The 27,299-nt window shown below is 37.2% G+C and overlaps 1 protein-coding gene across 11 annotated transcripts in view; it reads right to left on the bottom strand.

Moving 5' to 3' along the window:
* caska (calcium/calmodulin-dependent serine protein kinase a) overlaps positions 1 to 27,299 on the bottom strand; it is a 509,789-nt gene that overhangs the window by 213,933 nt on the left and 268,557 nt on the right. For all 11 annotated transcript variants that reach the window (XM_039745129.1, XM_039745125.1, XM_039745124.1 and 8 more), the window contains exon 6: positions 2,555 to 2,657. In XM_039745129.1, coding sequence (XP_039601063.1) covers positions 2,555 to 2,657 — 103 coding nt within the window. The remainder of the gene's footprint in view (positions 1 to 2,554; positions 2,658 to 27,299) is intronic.

Genomic DNA, 27,299 nt, shown 5'->3' on the forward strand with positions numbered 1-27,299 from the left:
GCAAATGACAAACCCATTTAATAATAAGTTAATGGATTAACATCAATCTGTCAATTCTTCTTCTTCTTCTTTCAGAAAATGGTTTGTTGCTATACAGAATATAGAACACCCTTGTTTCATGAACTCACCTGTTATTCAAACTTTGGCTTTAAGTTAATTTGTGGGTCAAGTTTAAAATCCTTCCTTTAAAATATTCAAATAAACAGAACTTATCATCGACCACATTCTGTTGCATACATTGCGACCATAAGGTACAGGCCTTATTACATTTCCAAAGGAAAACATAATACATGTAAGAGACAGAGGTTATAATGCAAATCACTCAAACAATGGAATGATTTTCCTGCTAGTATAATATCAGTGTTTACATTTAAATACAGAAGACAGACATTTTAGAATACCAGATTTGGCCTGCTGTCTTGCCTATGTATAACATAAAAATATCAGTTAGCCATTAGCCATTTGACTGAGCTAAAACCAAGGCAGTTGTTTTGTTACTATACATTTCTTCATCTCCAAATCATTGCTTCATGTTGTGATATGTTGTCACATGGAATTTTTATTTAGCTATCACTTGCTGCAAACTTATCATATCTTCTGTTAGCTTAATTTCCCCATAACTGCTACATTTTACTTCTATTTATTAAATTGGTGTTACCTAAATCCTATTTTTGAAAGCTCTTAATAAGAATCAGGATATCATGAACCTATATTCTGGCCAGGCAGTCAGAATATATGGAAGCTAAATTTGTCAAAGACCTGTTAAGTAAAAAAATCCAACACAGACAGCTGTCATAATCAATGAACTGCATTACCCAGGTAACAAAGATCCTGGAGAATAGACCATATCTCTAGAAATAGGCCTACCTAGTGTAACATATTCTGCCCTTTAGGCAAATTTATAGGGAAAATTATGAACTACTCAATAAATATATAAAATATGCAAAATCAAGTATCGTCAACGATTATTGAGTCCCTAAGATTTCACTTTACGATTTGAACTGTGACCACACTGCTTATATTCTGTCTAGTTTACAGTGGATGATCTCAATTTCTCACATCAAGTATTAGCAAGCAAATAACTTTTTAGATCTCCAAATTATTTAAAACAGTCTCTACACAAACCAGCATATTAATTCTATTGGACCTCAGTGCAGCATTTCACACTCACACTGTCAAACATGATATTCTACTGTCCAGAATGGAGAACATTCTGGGTATCTCTGTCACTGCCATCCAGTGGTTTAAGTCCTATCTGACTGATAGGCAAGAGGCTGTTAGTCTTGGCAACAGCAGAACCAGCTCACACAAGGATTGCCTTGGTCCTCTGCATCAATATGCTTCACCCTGCTATATTACTCGTAACTTTGTACTGGATTATCATTTTTATGCAGATGATACTCAACTCTATGTCAATGTTAGCGCTTTCTCAGCTCACAAAATGCCTCAGTGAAATTAAAACCTTGATGGAGCATAAATCTTTAAAACTAAATTGCAAAAAAAATTGAACTCCAGCGAACTGGCACTAAAACACAACTTAAGAAAACTAGTTCCTTTTCAGTCATTCTTGACAATAACCTCAGCAGACCATCTTCTAATGCAAGAAATCTTGGTGTCATTTTTGATTCCTCTCTTTCTCATCCACATAAACCTCATTAAGAAACTTTCTTACTTTTCATGTAAGAACTTATCCCATGTTCGCTCATTACTCTGCCTTTCAAATGCTGAGAAACTCGTCATGATTTTATCACAACTGCACTGATCATTATAAGTCTCTATGGGCAGGTGCCCCTTCAATACTTACATCACAGCTTCATTTAAAACTGTGCTGCAAGTGTCCTTACACAAACTAGCAACAGTGAGCACATAACACAAAAAGCTTTGACTTCACTGTTCATCCACTAAGGTCCTCTGATTCTGACAATCTTCTTGTGCATCACACTAACCTGCACTATATGGGTGACAAAGACTTCAGCTGTATTGCACCCAGACTTTGGAATGATCTCCATAAATTATTTAGATCAGTTGATTCAATTCATTTTTTTAAAAACAACTTAAAACATATTTATTTGTTCTTTTGCAGATTCTGTGTAACGCCTTGTGAGTAAAGGAGGTGCTGTACAAATAAGATGTATTTTTATTATTATTATTATTATTATTATTAATAATAATAATAATAATATGTTCTTTGTGATTAAATGTCATTTTGGTTTAACAGCTCCACCATACTTCACCAAGTACAGTGCAGTTATACTACTTCCCCTGGTTAGCTTAGTGGAAGGTTATAAAAGTTGCAAGATCTCTGCAAATCAGCATAATTGTTTCATCATTAAATGCAAGGTAAAACAGTAGAAAATATTTAGTTTTATTTTTCAGTTTTCTACCATGACAAACACCCAAGTACAGCACAAACAAATACTCCTTAAATTAAAATTTTTAACTTAAACAAGCAGCCATAGTAGAAGCATACAATATAACAAATGGAAAAAAAATTAATCTACCTTAACTAGCATGCAGTCAGTAATTTGTCCAAATATTGATGGATATATTTTACCTCCAGCAACTAATCCAGACTCTCCAAGTTGTATGGCCACTCCAAAACCACCCAGTTTAACAGGGGCTGAATTTTCTTTTGATGCAAGCAAAACACAGTGGGGCTATAAAAACAGACAAGAATGGAAGAGTTAAATAGTTACAGCTTACAGTCTATATTAAGACGAAAGGATATTTCAAGAGAGGCATATTCCCCACAGCAACTACAGTAAACTATAGGTATATTAAATTAGTATCCACTTCTCATTCTACCACCCAAACTTTTTTTAAAAATGATGGTTATAATGTCCAAGTCATTGTTCACATTTCCACAGAGATTCAACTACTTGCAATGCACTTCCTTCACATTTTTAGGAAAATAAAAAAATAAGGCTTTTGAAGAGCATTGAAAATCTACATAAATATTCAGTAATTAATTGGTTAATCAAATTGAGCAATGTACAATACTAACATACTTCATCACTCTGCTAGCTATACTTGTCTTTCTTTAAGAAATTCACATTTGTTGTTTATTTTAACAATGTGAGTAGGTTGGTCATTGCTACTGAAGTTACTTAATGATGGATAGATATAATTAGATATTGATGCTCTAATAATTATTCATATTAGTTCTACCCACTATATACAGTGGCAGTTAACCATTCCAATATTATCTTTGAAGGAGTAGGTCATATGTACTTACCTATACTTCAATGCTTGTATGCATTAGTGTCAGGCCAGTGCTAATGACCAAAGACATACTCATTATCAGCTTTAATTACCCCTGAAAATGTGAATGCTTTTTGTTGACTGCACACAGAGTAGAATAAAAGTTTACACCCTTGTTTGGAATGGAAGGAACTATGGTACCAGCTGCAGTACATCACACAAGTCACTTGAACACCAGTTTAATTTCTTCCTCTGTTTGAGCTGCTTGTGCAAGTTTACTTTAAATCTCGTTTGCTTCCAAAAGGAATATCACATACAAACATGAATTTATAACGAGTATGAATGTGTTTACAGCTTGAATATTAATAGTTCTATTGTATATTGTTTACAATAGATTCATATTTTACTAAGCTTTAGGTTTATTTTAGTAGTTTTACAGTTAGGCCTTTGTTGTAAATATTTTTCTAAGAGTATTTTAATAGGACTTTAATTTCTACATGGAACAACAAGTATTCCTTATTAAACTGGTATTTTTATAAATAAACTGTAGACCATAAGTGTTACCTGTTCATTTTTATTAACAAAATCTATAAGTCTGTAGGCTTATTTTTGACAATTAAAAACTAAAATTTCCCTTAAAACATACCTTTTAAACTAATAAAACATGTACAAAAATGTTTACCAATAATACATATGTCATAAAGAAAAAACCTCATTAGTTATAATTACATGCCACAATTCTAATAAAATGTTCATGTTTATCAAGAAGATACAAGGCTAACACGCTTAACAAGTTTACATGTAAAATCAACTTTGCTCTTAAGCTAAAACTAAAACTGAGTCTTAAGCTAGAACTGGTATCTGTAAGGTTGTTGGGTTCAAATCCCGTTACTACCAGAAGGGATCTACGCCTTTGGGCCCATGAACAAGGTCCTTAACCTGAAAATTGCTCTGGAGTGCTGTACAATGGCTGAACCTGTGCTCTGACCTTCAAAAGTCATGCAAAAAGACAGTTTCCCCTTGAGGATTAATAAAGTACTGTAAATTAAATCAAAATAAAAAAGAAACAAAATTAACATAAAGGGAGATTTCAGACTCCATTGGAGGAATGGTTCAAAATCCCACAGTTAACATATCAATTTAATTTCAATATTTCAGACATTTGTTTTAGTAAATTTTCTTTCCTGATATTTACAGTCATTTATAAAATAGTAGATAATGTAGAGTATATACATTTATCAGCTAGTCATTAAAATAACTTGTTATTTCTGCTATTTTAACTTTAATTATTAAATTTTGTATGTAGAGATTTCCATCTAGGTTTTGCCCCAAAACACAGACCTGACAAGGAAATAATGCATCAGTATAGTAATTTCAAAAAAATCTAGAGAATACAAAATAGTATTTTTTTAAATCTATATCATATTGCTTTTCCTGTTAAGAGTATAAATAAGAGAGCTGAGCAGTCAACATAAAGACGTAAGTATGTAAGCTGTTAGCTTAAGAATTTTAAGATATTTAATTAAAATATCGTTAACACATATTTAGTTTGGGGTGGGATAGAAGTGAAGAATGATTAGTATTGCTGGTTTACTGATCCAATATAGTCTGATTGTCTGTGTGGTGTTCACATTCTCCTTGTGCCACTTATATCTGAATTGAAATAAGCAGGTTGAGAATGACAACTATTGTTGGTTTAACAGTGAACATATTTGCTTTAACATTAGAAACCCGGGGTGGCACGGTGGCGCAGTGGTAGTGCTGCTGCCTTGCAGAAAGGAGACCTGGGTTCACTTCCTGTGTCCTCCCTGCGTGGAGTTTCCATGTTCTCCCTGTGTCTGTGTGGGTTTCCTCTGGGTGCTCTGGTTTCCTCCCACAGTCCAAAGACTTGCAGGTTAGGTGCATTGGCAAGACTAAATTGTCCCTAGTGTGTGTTTGGTGTGTGTGCCCTGTGGTAGCCTGGCGCCCTGCCCAGGGATTTGTTCCTGTCTTGCACCCTGTGGTGGCTGGGATTGGCCCCAGCAGACACCTGTGACCCTGTATTAGGATATAGCGGGTTGGAAGAGGACTAAAGAAGATAACATTAGAAACCCTGAAGGTTACGAAAAAAGACTTAAAGCCATGCCATCTTAAATTCCTTTGCTCCTCTTCATCAGCGTCTTTGTTTTGAAAAAGTGTCAGTCAGCACAAGCAGCCTGCTATCCCATCCACTCACTGATGCAGCTGAAGTTCTCTCAGCTCAAGTCGGTTTATCTGAGTGTGATGTGACTGAAATTGTATAAGGTAAATAACATTGTTATTTGGAATACAAACATTTCATGTTTATTCCATGTCTACAACAATCTGGATAAATGTAGGATGACAGGAAATGCAAGGCAAGAAATGTTGAAAACATAACTAAAAAAGATTTTTTTTTCATGTTTTAATAATGACAAAATAAAGACGTGAAGTCTATAATGTGTGAAGACTTAAGTTCAAACATCAAATGAACACTTTCACAAAAAGTATAACAAAACAAGTGCACCTTTATCTATACTAATAAAGGGCAAAGCACTGACTGACTGACTGACTCACTGACTCACTCACTGACTGACTGACTCACTCACTCACTCACTCACTGACTCACTCATTCTCCAACTTCCCGTGTAGGTAGAAGGCTGAAATTTGGCAGGCTCATTCCTTACAGGTTACTTACAAAAGTTAAGCAGGTTTAATTTCAAAATTCTACACGTAACGGTCATAACAGCCGACAACATCCTCCATGTTAAACTTTCTTATTTATGGCCCCATCTTCACGGAATTTGGTAGGCGGCTTCCCTGCTCTAACCGAAACCGATGTACGTATTTATTTCAGTGGTATGACACCACTGTCGGCCGCCATATTGAACTTTCCAACCGTCTTTGTTACTTATGGGCCCATCTTTAATAAATTTGGTACGCGGCTCCCAACGCTAACTGAATCCTACTTACATACATATATACGTCCATAGCCTGCAGCTCGGTCACCGTGTGAGGTGGCGTTGGGTCCCCCATCCCAACGCCTTCCACGTTGTTGGCTGCCTGCCTATATAAGGCCGTCGTCGCTCTGGTCTCTACATTCCCTTCCTTGCTTCGCCACGGGATTCACGTCTCCCTGCTGATAACTACAGCCTTTTTATTTAATCCACAGCTTCTCCACTGTTTTATTGTTCGTTTATTATGATTAAAGTTATTGTGTAGGTATTTTAGACTTACTTTACATTGTTCAGGTACCCATTTCCTGTATCGTTCCAACTGTACCCTCATTAACATGTCTATCAAGGTGATCACCATCGATCAAAGAACTATCACTTACCAAGTGGTTTCCATGCCTGGAGATGGCACCTGCCATTTCCATTCTCTTTGTTACATATTGCACGGCCATATCAGGCTCACTCTTGGTATCCGGAGGAACATTGTGTCTTATGTATTGAATGACTGGGACAGGTTCAAGGTGTGGACTGATGACGGTACAGGAGATAATTATACTACACAGGAGCACTATAACAGTGAAATGCTTAAGCCCTTCACCTATGATTCTGCATGTGAGTTGATGCCTGATGCTGAATTGTTCGGTTGTTGCTTTCAAGTGTACCGAAATGGCCAAATATTTTACACCTTTCGACAACCGCCAACGCCTGTTAAACATCTTAGATTTACAGGTGACGATTTTAGTAGTGCACACTTTGATGTTTATGAATGTTTAAACTCTCAAAAGCTGGATGCGAAGTTATCTATGAAACCGGTTGTATGCTTACAACGCTTGACAGATGCCGAATGTCACTTCAACACAAGTCCTGCAAATACTGTCGTAATTGAAACAAACCATGAAACTCAAACCGATTATGACAGCAGCAATCCAAGCTGTGAGATTTGAGACAAGATTACTTTTCACATGGCCAACTGTACGTTGCATGCTCAAGAGTAAGCTCAGCGCACAGCTTGGTCATATTACAACCAGAGGGCCAAACTGACAATGTGGTATACAATGAGATCCTTAACAAATAATTATTGGTATATTTTCCCTCAGTTTAAAAAGGTTTAATTTTCTTCCTAATAAAAATTTTAAGGCAGTACTTCACCGTTGCGAAGCGCGGGTATTTTGCTAGTCTATACTAATAAAAGGCCTCACTGACTGACTGATCACTAATTCTCCAACTTCCCGTGTAGGTGGAAGGCTGAAATTTGGCAGGCTCATTCCTTACAGCTTACTTACAAAAGTTAGGCAGGTTTCATTTTGAAATTCTACACATAACGGTCATAACTGGAACCTACTTTCGTCCATATATATGGCCATAGCCTGAAGCTTGGTCGCCGTGTGAGGCGGAGTTGCATCCCGCATTATCACGCCTCCTACGTAATTGAGTGCCTGCCAATATAAGGTAAATATTCGCGGGTGAAGGACTGTGCTTAGCATATTCATAAGTGCAGCTACTGCGGAAACCTGATGCTGAACAAGCCTTTGTACACATATCAATAGGAAAGCAAGATGTAAAGCTTAAGTTTAAATTACGTTCATAGACATGCTGCCGCTAAATATTCACAGGCAAATCCACAACTTAATACCGGGAATGCCTATTAAACATCTTAGATTCACGAGTGGGTGGCACGGTGGCGCAGTGGTAGCGCTGCTGCCCCACAGTTAGGAGACCTGGGTTCGCTTCCTGGGTCCTCCCTGCGTGGAGTTTGCATGTTCTCCCAGTGTCTGCGTGGGTTTCCTCCGAGCGCTCCAGTTTCCTTCCACAGTCCAAAGACATGCCGGTTAGGTTGATTGGCGATTCTAAAATTGGCCCTAGTGTGTGCTTGGTGTGTTTGTATGTATCCTGTGGTGGGTTGGCACCCTGCCCAGGATTGGTTCCTGCCTTGTGCCCTGTGTTGGCTGGGATTGACCCCTGTGACCCTGTGTTCGGATTCAGCGGGTTGGAAAATGGATGGATGGATTCACGAGTACCAATTTGGGTAGTGATCTCTTCGATTAATGAAACCTGTTCAAAAAACACATTACACAATTGAGAAGGCAGCAAAAGAATATGAAGCGAGTGACGCATACAAGCATATTCATAAGTGCAGCTACTGCGGAAACAAAGCACGGTATAAACCTTAAGTTTAAATTAAGTTCATAGACACGCTGCCGGTGGCATTTTTCATGGCTACGACGAATATGATATTCGTGAGATACAAGTTTAATGAGAAGACGCAGGGTGTAAACTTGACTTTTGATCACTTTGTAAGGGAGTTAAAATTGCTGTAATGGAGTTAAAATTGCTGGTGAAGGACTGTGCTTATGCAAACGAAGATGAGATGGTCAGGGATAGAATAGTGTTTGGCACAAACTCAGCGAAAGTGTGAGAGAAACTTTTAAGTGCCGGGTCTGAGCTAAAATTAAATAAAGCCATGGACATCGCAAGATCACACGAGATTTTCGCAAGATACAAGTTTAATGAGAAGACGCAGGGTATAAAGCCTCGATGCTAACGACCTGGCTTAGTCATGGAGAACATGGAAGGATGAGTTCAGACTATGCACAGAACTTGCAATGCCAGAGGCAGAGGAAAACACTAAGGTCAGATTATTCCGTTATCTTATTGGAGAGAGCGGCAGAGAATTGTGTCGGGTGCTGACCGGTGATGTAAGACCTGATGAGTTAATCATGAGCTTGATGATACATAAATTTGATGAACATTACAACCCGAAAATAAATGAAACTGTAGAGAGGTTCTGATTTTTTTCAAGAAATCAGGCAAGGGGAGAAAATATAGACAACTACGTCAAAGATCTGAGAGTGTTAGCAGGTACTTGCAATTTCGGGGCGATTAAAAGTTCCTTTATACGTGACCGAATTGTGTGCAGAACCAGTGATGCAAGTTTGCAACAAAGATTACTGAGAGAAGACAAACTGACTTTAAAGAGGTGCATACAAATATGCAGAGCCACAGAACTGTTGAAGGAGAACAGCAGAACAGTCACACGGTCTTCCCTATTCTATTCTTCTCTCAGTGCGTCTCTCTAAACCCTCCGTGGGGGAACATTATCATAAGGCTTAACAATCCTATTGTTACACCTTCTACGTGCACCCAACCGTCCTTATTGCGGAGTCTTACTTGCTTTACCACTGGCTGCTTCTTTCCATTCACCTTCCTAGCTCTTTATATAAACAGTTTTCTTTCTCACTTTTCTATTCCTTCGCTGTCTTGTCCCTTTTCATTCAAAATACGCGCCTCCTTGCCTTTTTACAGTCAGTTCTCCTTACATCACACCATGGTACGTTTAGCACAAGTTAATACCGGGAATGCATATTAAAAATCTTACATTCACGAGTAGCGATTTGGGTAGTGAACACTTCGATGAATGAAACCTGTTTTCTTTACAACGGTTGACAAACACAGAATGTAACTTCAAAACAACAAGTCCTCCAAATACGAACCTGATTGAAAGAAATAATGATAACCAAATCCTTGATAACAGCAACACTCATAACAGTGACAAAACAATTACATTGACAATCAGGTTATCTTATTTTTAAAATGTTTCCTTTTCTTTTTCATAACTTCTTTAACACACTACTTCTCCGCTGCGAAGCACGGGTATTTTGCTAGTTCAAGAATATAACTGAAGAAAAAGTAGTTATTCAATTTACATGTTACTGTCAATATGTAAAAACCGAAACATGGCATGGCACTGCCACATCTAAATACTAATGTGGAGAATTGCATGAATACTAAAGAGATTTTAGCTGTAAGGGGAAGTTCCAGTCCCACCTTATGGTGCCAAGCAGAGCTGTGGTGCAGTGCAGCAGTTTATTTGCCACCGAAAGCAACATGAAGAAGTAGTCTGCTGTTATGGCTTTGCCTTTGTCCAGTTCCAGTCTCGGAATAGCATTGCACATGCAAATCTGTAATTTTTCACATGTTCTGCATGGGTGTCTTTGTTGTCCAAGCACAATGGGCGCATGCTAGTTCGATAGCGGTCACATATCTTTGATTGCCGGTACAACAAATATTTCTAACCAGGCATGAACCACAGCACCAACCTTGGTCATCGCTGCTCTTGTGAAAAGAATTGAGATAAACACCATCAACTCAGAGAGGGAGAGGTAAGTTCATTGTACTACGTGAACGTGACTGAGAGAATAAACTTGATTGAAAGAAACACTAACTTTTACAAGTATCAAAAATGTACAATGGGTGTTACAGGCTCAAATCAAGCGTATGTTTTTATTATATAATAGTAATAATAACAGCTCACTACTCAAAACGGAAAATGTGGGGAAGACCGAAGATCGAACCCCCAACCTCTTGATTCAGAGACGGCCATTCTTACCTCTACACCAGTCATGTAACTGATAAATAGGCTTAGGTTTTTACATATTGACAGCAACATTGAATAATTTCCTTTTTTTTGGTTATATGCTTGAATAAAGGTGCACTTATTTTGTTATACCTTTTGTAAAAGTATTTATTTCATATTTGAACTTCAGTCTTCACACATTACACATCAAAATTTTATCAATTACTACTATAACATGAAAAAAGCTTCTGTTCAGCTAAGTGTTCAACATTTTTTGCCTCGCATTTCCTGTAATCCTACATTCATCCAGATTATTATAGAAATGGAACACACATGAAATGTATGTATTCCAAACAACATTATATTATTTACCCTATACAACTCAAGGCACTTCACACCCAGAAAAACAGACTTCAGCTCTGAGAATTTTGTGTCTCACTTCAGCTGCGTTGGTGGGGGATGGGATAGCCAGTTGCTTGCTGCTTGTGCTGACTGACACATTTGCAAAATAAAAACGTTGATGAAGAGTTGTGAAAGAATTTAAGGTGGCCCGGCATTACAACTTTTTTCATAGGCTTCAGGGATTCTAGTGTTAAGATTACCATGAACTGTTGCCAGAACCAAAAGACATTTCTGGAAGACCATAAGAGAATGAAAAACTGAATTATGAAAACATAAAGAAAAGCATTCTACTGTACAATGCTCTAATTTTTGTGTTGGACTGTCCTTGCCATAGTTAGAGTGGTGGCAGTATTCTACAGCTGATTTTCATAACAGTCAAGATATCCTTGAAAGCTGTTTGTAATCTGTGTGTTTTACTAACATTTATTTTTCAGATTCAGGTTTGAAAGCAGCCAGCCCATATTAAATATTTTAAAGAAAAGATGATTGTGTGCTTCTTTAAAATTCATAACACAGACACAAATTGTCAGCTTTCAGTTTATCAAATAAAAAAGAATGAATCTAAATACGAATTCAGTAAAGAAACCAAGTCAGTTTCTTGAATTTATATATTACTGGCACACAAAAATATGCTTCAGCCTGTTTTTAGCCTTCCATTTAACAAAGTATAGTTGAGTTTCATCTATATTCGGATAGGATTAGTTTTACACCAGGAAGAGGGGTAATTCTACTTGTGTCCAAATCACTCATGTCAGTAACTTTTCATGGACTGCCTGTTCATGTCTCAGTAAAATCTACAAAGACATTAACCTTCTATAAAAAGTCAGTAAAAAAATAACCACAGGTTAAACTAGTGTGAATTGACATATCAGTAAATCTGTCATTTGAGCAATTCAAATGGGACTAAAATTACAGAGATACTTTGGCAATAATTACTTTTACCCAGTGGTTTTAGAAGAATAATATTACGGTAAGATAGCTTTCATCTTAAAGAAATAGCATAGAGGGTTAATACTTGTCAGAAACCTTTGCAGGCATGTCAGGAAACCAGATAATGGTTAAGTGAACAACAAAATACAGTGAAAGACGGCCAAGAGATAACTAAGAAATTTGAAGATGTCCTGTAAAGAACCAGAATGGACAGTTGTTATGCACAGAGATTTCAAGGGTGATGGCTCAACTCAAGGGTATAAAGAAGAACCAGAATATAATATAATATAGTTTTATTTTATATAAGTCATTTGGGTGTAAACCAACAAACCAACCAGAGAAAAATGTAAGCATTGATTGACACTGTATGTAAATTCAACAATTTATAAAATGAACCTCTATTCTTTGTTTCTGTGATCATTCTATCCATACTGTAACAGACTGCTTTTGAAGAATGCTCCCTCTAAGGCATTTTGCCAAGGAGTAATTAAAAGATACAATGAACATCTTTTTTCCTGCTTGATTACTGATTTGTACTGTTAGAGTATATTTCTTTCTTTAATAAGATGTTAAATTTCTACCACATGGCTGAAGTGGTAAAAAAAAAAAAAAAGACCTTGCATTGTACTCCCTTCTGTGCATGTTGAATAACAGTGGATGTGGGGTGGGGTGGGTGTTATATCCCCTCGGAGGCCCAGAGACATGCTGATATACAAAACGTGTTGGTGCAGGGCTGTTACCCTTGGAGGTATGAACTGACATATTGGTATTATAAATAGGAACTGTGGTCTGAACTTTCAACTGAACTGACAGTACAAACACATTAACTACAGAGAATAGGAAAAAGCCAGTGCAGACTACCAACTACTTTCCCATTTGAAGCATGGACTTTTCACCACCTCCTGGTGTAAAACTAATCCCGTCTGAATGCAGCTAAAAAATTACAGAGATTCTCCAGTAACAACACCACCTCCTAGTGTAAAACTAATTCCATAAGCATAAGACAGTCAGAATTATAATGGGGAGTTTAAACAAAGGCACTACAAGCCCCATGTCCTCACCCCCTGTTAAACACTCGTGGAACTCCACTAAACAGCCGATTATTGAATTTGGCAGCAGCACAATTCGATCAAGAGCAATGGCAACACCAAGGTGGCATTATGCATACAAGCTTAACATAACGTAAATAATGAAAAAAAACAAATATGGCATAAATATAAAATAGTAGTTTAAAAAATGATGATGATTATTCTTGCAACAAGTAAGAAAGAGTGTTACAAAACAAATTTATACATGAAATTTGCAAATTAAAACTTAGAATTTATGGAAATTATTAACTTTGTGCATACACACAATCCCACACCGTATTTCAAATCCAGATTAAGCCTACTGTTTACTAAGCAGCAATGGCAAGTTCCACTTTATCTGTTCTTTTTCTAATTAAAAATGTGACCTGCTGTACTAAACACAAACTCGCACACCATACACATTCATAAAAGGAGTGTTTGGAGTGGAGTGCTGCAGGTAGATGCATCCCTTACACTCTGCCAATCCTCTCTATGCTCAGGACAACACCTTAGGTTCCATTTTGTTGGTTAATTACTCCACTTTCTTTAATGTAAAGGTTAATATTCCTGTCTTCACTCTGAAGTGAAGTCTGCCTATCTGCTCCCTATTTAGGGAAGTGTGGTGGTAAAATGACATGTGAAATTCTTCAAGTACCATAACAATTTTCATAAAAGAGCACTACACTAAATTACTATAAAGATTAGAAAAGAAGGTTCTGAAAAACTTGTTTTTAAGCATGGCTAATTTACTGATCACCGATCAAATCAGAGTGGATGAAAATTGGCTGATTTTGATTGGTAACCAATCGATTGGAGCATCACTAGTGACACTCAGTTTTTCCCATTTGAGAAACTTACAAGTAACAGTATGAGTTTTGGGCAAGACCAGCAACAAAGAAACAAATAAAAGGCTCAATAATTTATGTTCAGCTAATATTAAGTGTGCAAACCTTACAATATAAAGACAAATAAATAATGAAAATAGAAAATCCAAAAGAGAATGTATTAATAAAGTAAATGAGCAGGAGGATAATTCAGAAAGCATACAATAAAATCACTGTTTAAATTCACTTAAATGAAACCATATTTAGTATTAAAATGTGAAATTTTGATTTTGCTGTGAACTTATAATTTCAAATATCACTTACTGAAAATATAAAATTCACCTTGCAAGTAATAAAACTTCGTAATATTCTGTTAATATAAAACCTAAGCACTAAAATTTAAAAATGCAGTACATCAAAAGCATAAAATTACAAAGTTGTAAAGGACTAATACTGCTTTAGAAGTATTTTACTTATGACAGCAGTATAACTTTTTAAGTAATATTAAACTAGAAAAGAAAATAATCTGCTAAAATGTGCCATTATTTAACAACATGGTCTAAAGAGACTCTATCACTGTGTTATAAATTTTTTTTTTTTGAAAGGACATTTTAATAGCACACTGATATGGAATTACCATCTCCTGGAGGACTTTGTTAAACAGAAGTTGTTCTAAAACTGGTGTTCTTAACCCCTTCCCTAATTTTTAGAAATTCTATCAGTCTGAAATTGTTAATCTTCAATTTAGGATTTAGTGCCACAATCCCCAATTGGATTTTGGACTTCCTCACGAACAGAACTGAAAATGCATGGATTAAAGGAATTATATTCTCCAAATTGACCCTCAGCACAGGCATTCTGTAGGTAAGTTGCCGAGTCCCCTTCTTGTTCACATATAATTGTCTGACAAACAGAGCTCCAACTCCTTCATTAAATTTGCATGATGACATTAGCATCATAGGCCTGATCACCAACAATGATGAGATGGCTTACTGAGAAGAGGTTTACCTGCTAAAGTGCCAAGACAACAATGTCACTCAATATGAGTAAAACTGCAGCTGATCAAAGACTTTAGGAAGCAAAAGGCTGACTACACAGAGATTAAAGTAATCCAACTAAACAAAGAAAACTGAAGAAAAGTCTTTTCAAGATCTTCTGTAAATGTCATTCTACAAAAATGCCTATTCTAACTGAGGAAAAGATAGGACACCCTTGCCCCTAATAGCGAGTGTTACCTCCTTTGGCTGAAATAACTGCAGTGAGACGGTTCTTGTAGCCATCTACCAGTCTTCGACATCGGTCTGAGGAAATTTTACCCCACTCCTCAATGCAGAACTTTTTCAGCTGTGAGATGTTTGAGGGTTTCTTGCACGTACAGCCCTTTTCAAGTCACCCCACAGCATCTCAATGGGATTCAAATCTGGACTTTGACTTGGCCATTCCAGGACTCTCCATTTCTTCTTTTCAGCCAATCTTTGGTTGATTTACTAGTATGTTTTGGGTCATTGTCATGTTGCATGGTCCAGTTCCGCTTCAGCTTTAATTTTCTAACTGATGGTCTCACATGTTCTTCAAGCACCTTCTGATACACAGTAGAATTCATCGTGGATTCTATGATGGTGAGCTGACCAGGTCCTGCTGCAGCAAAGCAGCCCCAAACCATGACACTTCCACCTCCATGCTTCACAGTTGGTATGAGGTTCTTTTCTTGGAATGCTGTGTTTGGTTTCGCCAAACATGTCCTCTGCTGTTGTGTCCAAATAATTCAATTTTGGACTCATCTGTCCAAAGAACATTATTCCAGAAGTCCTGGTCTTTGTCAACTTTATCTCTGGCAAATGTCAGTCTGGCCTCGATGTTTCTCTTGGAAAGCAAAGGTTTCCTCCTTGCACACCTCCCATGCAAGTTAAACTTGTACAGTCTCTTTCTGATTGTAGAGGCATGTACTTCTACATCAACAGTAGCCAGAGCCTGCTGTAGTTCTCGAGATGACACTTTAGGGTTTTTGGAGACCTCTTTTAGCATCTTGCGGTCTGCTCTTGGGGTGAACTTGCTGGGGCGACCAGTCCTGGGCATGTTGGCAGTTGTTTTGAAAGCCCTCCACTTGTAGACTATCTTCCGGACAGTGGAATGGCTGATTTCAAAATCTTTTGAGATCTTTTTAAATCCCTTCCCAGACTCATAGGCTGCTGCAATCTTTTCTGAAGTCCTCTGACAGCTCTTTTGTTCTCACCATGGTGCTCACTCTCACTTCAACAGTCAGGAGCACACCAAACTAAATGTCTGAGGTTTAAATAGGGCAAGCCTCATTCAACATGCAGAGTAACGATCTACTAATTATGTGCACCTGGTGTGATATACCTGTGTGAGATCTGAGCCAATTTAAGAGGGAATACATGTGAGGGTGTCCTATCTTTTTCCTCAGTTAGAATAGGCATTTTTGTAGAATGACATTTACAGAAGATCTTGAAAAGACTTTTCTTCAGTTTTCTTTGTTTAGTTGGATTACTTTAATCTCTCTGTATTGTTGAAACGGAGATGAAATAACCATTTATTAAAAATGTTACAAAAAACCACATGCTTTCAAAGGGTGTCCTAATGTTTTCACATGACTGTATGTTTCTATTTACATCAGACAGGATGCTTTTCAGAGTATGAGCAGTTTCAAAATCTCTTGAAGTGTCCATCAGTAATGAACTATCATGGGTTTAATACATTTTTACAAGAAAAGAACAAAATAAACTCAAAGACTAAACTCTTGAACAAAAAAGTATCAGTCAGTATCTGGGGCAAAACTACACAATTTAGACAATATAATACTCTAAACAACTCTATGAAAATGTAATTCAAAATCACAAGTCAGGGTATACAAACAAGAAAATAATCAGTGACTGAACATACTTTGGAGCACAGTTAAATTAATAATTAAGCAATGGATTATGACATAGTTGTAAATCTACCTAGACCAGAGATGATTTGTTTTCCTGCAAGGCAACAACCACAAGAATAAAGCCAAAGCTACACAGGGATGGCTTAAAAATGACAATGTTAATGTCCTGGAGTCCACATATCAATCCAAATGAGAATTTGTGGCTGGACTTGAGAAAGTCTGTTTACTCATGATCTCCATGCAATCTGAAAAAGCTTAAGGAGTGTTGCAAAAATTAATGGAGAAAAGCTACAACAGGGGTGTGGAAATCAAATTTGTTTCTACTTTTCCACAGACAAGTAAACTTAGAAAATCCACTTGTCCGCCAGTTAAATTCACTTTCCCATAAACAAATAACAAAAGTAAAAAATAGTTTATTTTTCTGATCTCTTTTATTGATACCAAAACTGCCTTCCATTTTAAAACTGAAAAAAGTTCTTTCAGGGAGTAGTATTTTGCCACCTTGCTCTAGAACATTATATAAAAGATTCCCTTATTTTAACTGGCTAATAAACAATGCCTTCATTATATCTACACTAGTTCTTTTTTCATATATTACAGTTACATAACAGAACACTGTCCTGATTCATTTTCTGCCATGGTCTTCAGCTTTTGTCTTGCAACATCTTCTCCCCCAAGAATCGTTACTATCTCAGACAGCATGTGCTGAATGCTTTTCATTTCTGCTCGAGCTGAACTGCATGGTTCCTGGACTGATGGTCCTGCATAAGTGGATGCTGACGACTTTTCAGGCCTGTTGCCAGGTGACAGCCAGAATTCCACAGCTGGTCGCGGGTCAAACTCTTCTAAAGAAGCAGTATTGAACAGTCTAGCATAACGCTCAACCTCCGAGGGTTCAGCTTTAGAAAACGCTTTTTTAATTGAACTAACATTTTTCTTACTTTTAGACTCATGACGTACTAAACCCCCAGTTCCTATTCTTTTTCTTTCTGCACATAACCAATCAACACACGATAAACATATTTGTGAAATTAAGACTAGTTATAAGCTTAGACCTCTGAATGGATGGCATAATTAAACATGTATAATGAAATTTTTTTTTTAAAGTTCTGAAAACTCTGAGGTCTAGGTTTCTAACTAGTTTTAATTTCACAAAGACGTTTATCGTGTGGTGATTGGTTATATGGAGAAAGACAAAGGATAGGGGGGTTTAGTACGTAAGACAGACACAGCAAACATGCAATAAAGAAAGCCTGCTCAGAAAAACATCCATTGAATTCTGCATTCGTGTCTCCGACCGCCAGATCACGAACCCAACATTTACACAATATTTCAGTTAAACCTGTGCAATACTCATTCAAATGTCCAGTTTTTGGAGTCCCTCACACACTACAGCCACGCCACCGTGCCACCCATGTCTAAACTTCTTTCGCGTGAAAAAATATCAAGTGTTTATCTGAGGACCCCTGAAGTAATGCATTCAAATTTTTATTAAAAGAAAATTAAACCTTTTTAAACTGTGGGACAATATGCCAATAATTATTTGTTAAGGATCTCTTTGTATACCATGTTGTCAGTTCGGCCCTCCGGTTGTAACATGACCAAGCTGTGCGCTGAGCTTACTCTTGAGCATGTAACTTACAGTTGGCCATGTGAAAAGTAATCTTGTCTCAAATCTCACAGCTTGGATTGCTGCTGTCATAATCGGTTTGAGTTTCATGGTTTGTTTCAATTACGACAGTATTTGCAGGATTTGTTGTGTTGAAGTGACATTTGGCATCTGTCAAGCGTTGTAAGCACACAACCGGTTTCATCGATAAAATCACATCCAGCTTTTGAGAGTTTAAATATTCATAAACATCAAAGTGTCCACTACTGAAATCGTCACCTGTGAATCTAAGATGTTTAAGAGGCATTGGCGGTTGTCGAAAGGTGTAAAATATTTGGCCATTTCGAATAATTCAGCGGCAGCCATCAACTCACATGCAGAACCATAGGTGAAGGGCTTAAGCATTTCACTCTTCTAGTGCTCCTGTGTAGTATAATTATCTCCTGTACCGTTATCAGTCCACACCTTGAACCTGTCCCAGTCATTCAATACATAAGACAGAATGTTCCTCCGGATATCAAGAGTGAGCCTGATATGGCCGTGCAATATGTAACAAAGAGAATGGAAAAGGTAGGTGCCATCTCCGGACATGGAAACCACTCAGTAAGTGACAGTTCTTTGATCGATAGTAAGCACCTCGATAGACATGGTAATGGGGGTTGGAATGATAAAGGAAATGTTTACCTGAGCAATGTAAAGTAAGTCTAAAATACCTATACAATAACTATACTTGTAATAAACAAACAATAAAACAGCGGAGAAGCCATGGATTAAACAAAAAGGCTGTAGTTATCAGTAGGGAGACGTGAATCCCGTGGCGAAGCAAGGAAGGGAATGTAGAGACCGGAGCGACGGACGGTCTTATATAGGCAGGCAGCCAACAACGTGGGAGGCGTTAGGATGGGGGACCCAACGCCACCTCACACGATGACCGAGCTGCAGGCTATGGACGTATATATGTACGTAAGTAGGATTCAGTTAGCGTTGAGAACCCGTGTACCAAATTTCTTGAAGATGGACCCATAAGTAACAAAGACTGTTGAAAAGTTCAATATGGCGGCCAACAGTGGCATCATACCACCAAAATAATTACGTACATTGGTTTTCGGTTAGTGCAGGGAAGCTGCCTACCAAATTTCGAGAAGATCGGGCCATAAATAAGAAAGTTCAACATTGCGGACGTTGTTGACCATTATGACCATTACGCGTAAAATTTCGAAATGGAACCGGTTAACTTTTGTAAATAAGCTGTAAGGAATGAGCCTGCCAAATTTCAGCCTTCTACCTACACGGGAAGTTGGAGAATTAGTGATGAGTGAGTGAGTCAGTGAGGGCTTTGCCTTTTATTAGTATAGATATATAAAAGTTATCGATTATAATGAAAAATCATCAAATTACATTGTAATGTCGGCATGAAAAAATTGCCGCATCTCCAAGTGTGTAAATAATAGGGTAAAATACTTATGTAAGAACACAAGAGTGATTCCCCTTTGAAAAATCAGCCGTCATTTTGTAAACAATATTGAATACCAATTTGAGACATGAAGAACGTACCTAAGTAAACTGTAAACCGCACGAAGTACATACACAAATGTTTAAAATTTGAAAGTAGTGGTAAACATGTGCCCTGCACAGCACATATAATTCTTTTTTCTCCAGAAAATTGCACTTGTCCATGGACAACTGAAACTAGAAAAACACGCTTGTCCGACAGTCAATTTACCCGTGTTGGACAAGTCGGGTGTTGGATTTCCGCACCCCTGTACAGTGTTCAGATGTGCAAAGCTGATAGAGGTCTGTCTACATATAAATAAGCATGCCATGCGTTGGCAGGTGCATCTAGGACATAAGGTGGAGACATAATAATGCTTGGGGTAAGACCTTCGTATAAAAAGATCAGTCCCAAGAATAACTGCTTTGATAGGAGGCAAAGAGAATTTCCCCAAACTGTTATGCAAGTGCTACTGCTATATAGTCCATGCTATATAGTTTAGAAGATGGACAGTATTTGAGCCACCATGTGTGCTTGTATCTTTCATTGTAATCTGGATCTAAAGAATACAGAAACATCATTTGGGACTGGCAGAATGATCTTATATAGGATGCCCCTGCCTGCACACACCTCAAAGTTTTTGAGGGATTTTTAAATAATAATAATAATAATTCTTTTCATTTATATAGCGCTTTTCTCACTACTCAAAGCGCTCAGCAATTGTAGGCTAAGGGCCTTGCTCAAGGGCAAAACAGAACAGAGTCCCTATTGGCATTTACGGGATTTGAACCAGCAACCTTCCGATTGCCAGTGCAGATCTCTAACCTCAGAGTCACTACTCTAATTATGGATATTGTACCAGAAGTTTGAAAAATTACTCATGCTAGAGGCTTATCGTTGAGATGTGATTTAGGGCAAAGGCTCGACTAGAAATGGTGTACTGCACTGTCTTTTGAGTCACAAATTTTATTTTGAAGGATTCTAACCAGTATTCACTTGACAAAAAAATATGCTTTTTAATCAGCATGTCATTTACCCATCTTGCCATAAGAGAGTGGTTGATCAGTGTATATGGAACATTAAAGGAACTAGTCAGCATTAAAGTCAACACCTTGGATCATCAGATTATAATTGTATTCACCTGATTCTTATACATAAAACAGACTTTAAGGGAGAAAAGTTGATAATTAAGCAAATAAATGTCTGTGATGAAAAATTTTTCAAGTGCCAGGCTGTTTTAAATGTACTGACTGGTTAATTTAATGGAGCATGTGCTGACAACATAAATATTTGTGTATCATTATGCAGGGATGCCATAATCCAGGTTAAATTAGAAAAAATATATCTTTAAAAAAACCTGTTAACTATCTAAGAATTAATTAAACCGTTAAACAGAGAACTATAACTTAAAAGTAAGAATTACAAAAAGAGAAGAAACATGAAAAATATTTTGCACATCACTTAACAAATACAATGATATACTTTATTAATCCCTGAGGGGAATTGTCTTTTCACATTACCTTTGGGGATCACAACATAGAGTCAGCCATTGTACAGTGCCCCTCAAGCAATTTACAGATTATGGACCTGGCTCATGGGTTGAACGGAGTAGGATCGCTTCTAACATTTATTTTTATTTCAGTACATTTTTACCTGTTTTAAAAATGAATTACACTCTCCCACAACACAATTCTGAGACGTTTTGTGTCTTTTGATGCTAAGTTGTTGCTAGGCAGGATGACCAGGAGTGACGACACTACCACAATGGTACAAAAATAACCATCCTGTACATCCTGTTTTTTAAAATTTGTAAATACATTAAGAACTCTGGCATGCTTGTGATTTAGTGTTTCAGGTTCTCAACATTTTTGTTTTCAGACTAAGATATAGTGGAGTGTTTTGTTTTAAATTTCTAGATTTAAAGATTTCATTGTATGAACTTCAGCCTATTTTTTCACTTTTTCTCCTCTTAGCTCCTTTTACTTTAGACATCTCCCAACTTCTATTTCTTTCCTTTCACTGATGCCTGTTCTTATGCTGTTAGTACAGTAACAGCAGCACTGAGAGTCGGCTGCAAACTGATATCATGGTTTAAATGTGGAATGGTATTAAAATGAGGCTGACATTCATAACAAAAGAAATGAATGAGTGGTAGTGGCAAATCTGATCAGTTGGCTCAGAAATGTAATCAATTATTTTTATTGTTTGAGACATAGGATTTTGATTCATAAAGATTCAGCAGAAAGTAAATGTCGGGGATGGACCTAGGAGTCAACCTTTCTTTTAAGTGACTTCAATTATTCTGAGGCATGTTAAAGACTAGGGCTGACATTTGGTCTCTTGGGATTACAATGCTAAAACTCTTTAAAGCATGACATTGATTAAATTTTTCTATAAAAATGCTATGCTTTGTGATTTTTGGTTTCTCTCTATCTAAAATTGGCCATAGCACATCCTACTCCAAGTGTGCATAAAGTTTTTACACTGTAACTAAGTCTATGTTTGTTTCAAAGGTCAGATATTTTTTTAGTAGAAAATGCACAAGTTTTGCTTTGCCCACCTCAGCCAAGTCATGCTTGCCCCCAAATCACACCTTGTCTCCAACCGGCTATTTCTTATCCCTTTCTCCACCTAACAGCTAATGTGTGGAGAGTGTTCTAGTGCCAAAATGGCTGCCGTCTCATTATCTAGATGGATGCTTAACATTAGTGGTGGTTGAAGTGGATCCCCACTCACTATGTAAAAAAATGTGTTGAATAATGAGAAAAGCACTATATACTGTAAATGCAAAGAATTATTATTATTATTATTATTTTTTTATTATTATTCAAGTGTCTGTTTTCTTATCAAAGAGATGTGCAACTTGTTATCTGGTAGGAATTTTTCAAATGCCCAGTCTGTCAGCTTTAAAAACAGCACAGTTTTGGCTTTCTTGCAGACTTGCTTCAGTAGGTTGCAACAATTGCATAATTTATGCTTCAATAAATGCATATTACCCTGTACTTGCTGTAAACTCAATAGCACGTTTTCATATTATACTTACTGGCAGCTCTTTCTCCACTAAGGTAACCGACATCAACTGATCTTGAAAGAGCACTCACATGTTGCTCTGGATCCATAAATCACCTGTAATTAATTCACACATTCGAGATGGCTTGAATGAATGAAAACAGACCATCTGGAAAAACTGTTAATGTTAACGAATTTAGGTCTGATAAACCATCTACAATTTGTAGTTTGTTTCTTTTCTCTTTTTTAGTCATTTAACATCTTGCATGCAGGTTTCAATCGAACTATAAATATGACTATAAATGGTTATTATTCTATGTAAATGGTTTGAAATTGATTTTTGAAACTGGGTGCAAATCAATTTTAAATTTAACACACGATGGGACTGACACAAACTCTGAGGAATGACGACACAAAGTAAAAAAGCACTTTGATATTAACATTTCAGATGTTTCAACGTGGTTTGGGATGGTGAAAGTAGCCAATCCGAGAGCGTTATTCATTTCTCCTTGCTGCTGATTGATCTCTGCCATGTGACGTGACTCCAGCTGAGTGTTCTTGTGTTTTCCATTTTGTTACTGTATTTATTTTGTTATTCTTAAACGCACAAGATGTCGCCGAATCACCCTGCACCTTCTAAAGCTTCTGGCACTGAGCCTAAGCACCAGAAGAAGTTTAAAACACTACAGGAGAAGGTTGAACTACTGGATTTGCTCCTGGAACTAATAGTTATGCTGCAGTAGCATAGTAGTTCACTATGGCATTAATGAAAGCACTGCACGCTAAATAAAGAACAAAGCAGCGATCTGGAGTACCGTATCTGTAAGTTTCTGTGATAGTGCCAAAAAGGTAATGACTGTAAGGAATAAAAATATTGTCAGGATGGAATCTGCCTTGGAATTGTGGATCACCGACTGCAGGAAGAAGAACATCCCCTTGGACAGTAAAATCATCCGTGAGAAAGACGGAAATTGTACCAGCAGTTTGCTACAGGAGACAATGTAGCAACTTCACAATGTTCCTAAAATCCTATAAAGAAAAGCCAGTACAAAACCCCACCAGAAGAAGACCCGTCCAAAGATACGACTCCTCCTGAAGCGCCTGAAGAGGAGGCACCACCCTTGGAGTTTTAAATACTCTGCATCGTACTGCACAATTACTTCATCGTCATCATTAATATCATTCATCATTGGTGAGTACCCGTACATTTACTGTATTTTAATTAAATGAAATTATTAGGTATTTATTCTATTTATAACAAAGAAAATGCACATGCATGAATTACAGTAAGTATAGCAGTAACAATGGTAATTTACATTCTAGCACCGCGGGAGACATAGCAGTACAGTACTGTAGAGTAGACGGGTTTACCTTTACATTGTTTTTACGTAATGTATTAAGGTAATTTTTTAGGTAATTGTACTAATGTATTAAGCTGTTTTTGCAACGAAATTAAAGTGCTTTGGGGGCATAATGTATTTAGGGTTTACATTGGAACAGAGTTATACAATAAGACAAGGTAGTGCATAGTTAATAAATAATATATTTATAAATAAAGTTACATGAGACCTTGAAATTATGTGCAGAATTGTGAGCATTCTGCACAAATACTTTAATTCCCACAAATTCAGTTGTTTAATGCACTAATTATTTGCACATATTTATGTAGTAGGCAATCTCTCTTGTTTGTTGCAAAAATCAGCTTTTTTTTCATCACTGTTTTATAAGAGTGCCTAATTTGTTACATAGGAATTACTTAATTTTTTAATTGTTTACAATTTGTTAATCTTGAACGCATATAGGATTTCAATATACATTACAGTTGCTCTGCTGCATTCGGCAATATGAACAATACTGTGCAAGCATACTGTAGGATTAGAAGATGTGGCTGGACCGCCATACCACAAGTTTAAACTGCTCCTTAAAAAAAAACTAGAACAAACTTTCGTAAAGTGAAGGCTAAAAACATGCTGAAGTATATTCTTGAGCAAAAAATTAATAAAGACATTTAGAAAACTGACATGGATTGTTTAGTGACTTTATACTCAATTTCACTCCTTTTTATTTGACAAACTGACTGCTCCAGATTTAATAATACATTGTGACACATTAAGACACTCATGTTTCTTTAAAATTTCTGTATTGGCCTGACTGCCTTTAAACCTGAATCTGAATATTAAAATCACACATACAAAATGATACACGGTATTCCAGGATAACTCAAGAAAACCTGCTGTAGCATGCCCAAAAGAACTAAACATACTTTAATATCATATTTATGTTTGCAGACTGCCTCTTCCCCAAGTAAGAGGGGTTTCTCCACTGCTGGAGACAGAACATGCCCAGAGCGGTCACACATACTACCAGAAATGGCTAATATGCTGATTTTGTAGACTTTTTTGTTGCACAAACAAACTTTTTTACTTTGTGTATTTGTGATATTTAGGTTGAAGAAATATGAATTATTTTAGAAATGTTTACTTCATCTCTAAACACTCTGTTTTTGTTTTACTTCTTCAAATAACCTTTGTTGTAAAACTAAGCTGAACTGTTTAAAGAGAATAAATACAGTTTTATGTTAATGAAATATTTTGACCATTTTTATTTATAACAATATTAAAATCAGGATCAAGAATCAGTAAGAACCGGAATCAATTTTGAATAGATAAAATCTAAACAATCCTCATCCCTACCATTGACCATTCTATTTTGATACACATGCTGGAAAATTACATTGGGCTGATAGCCACCGTGCTTGCCTGGTTATGTTGCAATTTATCAAATCAATTTTAGCATGTGTAGAAACATACTAACAGAACTCCATCATTATACTCCAAAGTTAAATATAGTGTCCCACAGGGTTCAGTACTGGGAACGTTTACTGTTTTCACTTTACATGCCATCATTAAAAAAAAAAAAAAAACATAACATTAATTTTCACTTGTATGCAGATGACACCTTTCATCTAGGCTATTTCTCTGATGCTCTTTTAGTTGTGTCAGTGATTTAAAGGAGAGAATAGATGAGAACTACTTGTCTCTGAATAGAGAAAAAACAGAAATGCTATTTATTGGGGGAAAGATGTTGACAGCAGCAACATTCTGCCACTCTTTAACTCAGATTAGAATCATCATTACTGAATCACCACACAATTTAGGTGAAATCTTTAACTCTTGTATGTCATTTAAAACACACATTGCAAAACTATCCAAAACAAGTTTTGTTCCATCTTACAAATTAGGATGTTTCCTAAATATGCAGAATAATGATACAGTAATTCATGCATTTATTTCTTGCAGGGCTGGCTACTGCAATACAATTCATCGTTGTTGAAATCATTCATTATGCAGTTTGCAGTTAATTCAACACGCTGCCGCAAGAGTTATTACACAAATCAGAATGTACACTATAATTCTCTAGTCCTTGCACTGGCTGGCTCCCTGTTAAATAGAGGTGATTTCAAAACCCTCCTTATAGATTATAAAGCCTTAAATGGCGAAGACCCTACTTGCTTATCTGAACTAATCATTACTTACAAATCTGAGCACACATTGAGATCTCAAGATAACAGCCTGCTTATGATTCTAATGATAAATAAAATAAAAATGGGAGGTAAAGCTTTTAGTTACAAGGTCCCAAAGAGTAAACTGACTGCTAATGTAAGAGTTGCCCCTTCATTTTCAGTTTTTAAATACAATCTGTAGACTCACCACTTTACTAGAATATCCTGAGTAGAGCTGCTGATTAGCTGTTGTGGAGCCAACCCGGACACAGACAGGCGGACATGTTCTTAATCACCACCACACGTTTATTATTTACAATATTTACAAATTACACAGGTCACACAGACCCCAGTCAGTGGTCACTCAGACCTAGTCACGTGCACAAAACCCCAATACAAAAGTCCTGGCCACAAATGCCTTTCTTCGGGCCGCCTCCACACCTCCTCTGTGCTTCGTCCTTCCTCCTCCCGACTCCAGCCCTGAATGAATGGAGACGGCCCCTTTTATATGGTTCCCGGATGAGCACCAGGTGTTCCCTGCATTCCTCCCTTGGCCACGCCCCAGCGTGGCGGAAGTGCCAGCTGTCCTCCCGGCAGCTCCCCGGTGGTCTCCCAAAGTGACCACGGGCCCCTACAGGGTGGAGCTTCCTTGCCCTGTACCCGTGGCCCCCAAAGCAAACAGGAAAGCAGCCCCCACGTGGTCCCAGATGGGCGCACGCCCACTTCCGGTCTTTCAAGGCATCCCGGCCGGGTCATCGCCCCTGGCATCCACGACACTGTACATACTGCATTTTTGTCTGTTAGTCATTTTATAAAGAAATTGCATGGTTTAAGTAACATAACGTTTGTAAACAATAACTACTACTTCTTTTTCTTTCAGCTGCTCCCGTTAGGGGTCACCACGGCGGATCATCTTCTTCCATATCTTTCTGTCCTCTGCATCTTGTTCAGTTACACCCATCACCTTCATGTCCTCTCTCACCACATCCATAAACCTTCTCTTAGGTCTTCCTCTTTTTCTCTCGCCTGGCAGCTCTATCCTTAGCATCCTTCTCCCAATTTACCCAG

This window comes from Polypterus senegalus, chromosome 2, assembly GCF_016835505.1.
Source record: "Polypterus senegalus isolate Bchr_013 chromosome 2, ASM1683550v1, whole genome shotgun sequence".
In the NCBI taxonomy this organism is placed as follows: domain Eukaryota; kingdom Metazoa; phylum Chordata; class Cladistia; order Polypteriformes; family Polypteridae; genus Polypterus; species Polypterus senegalus.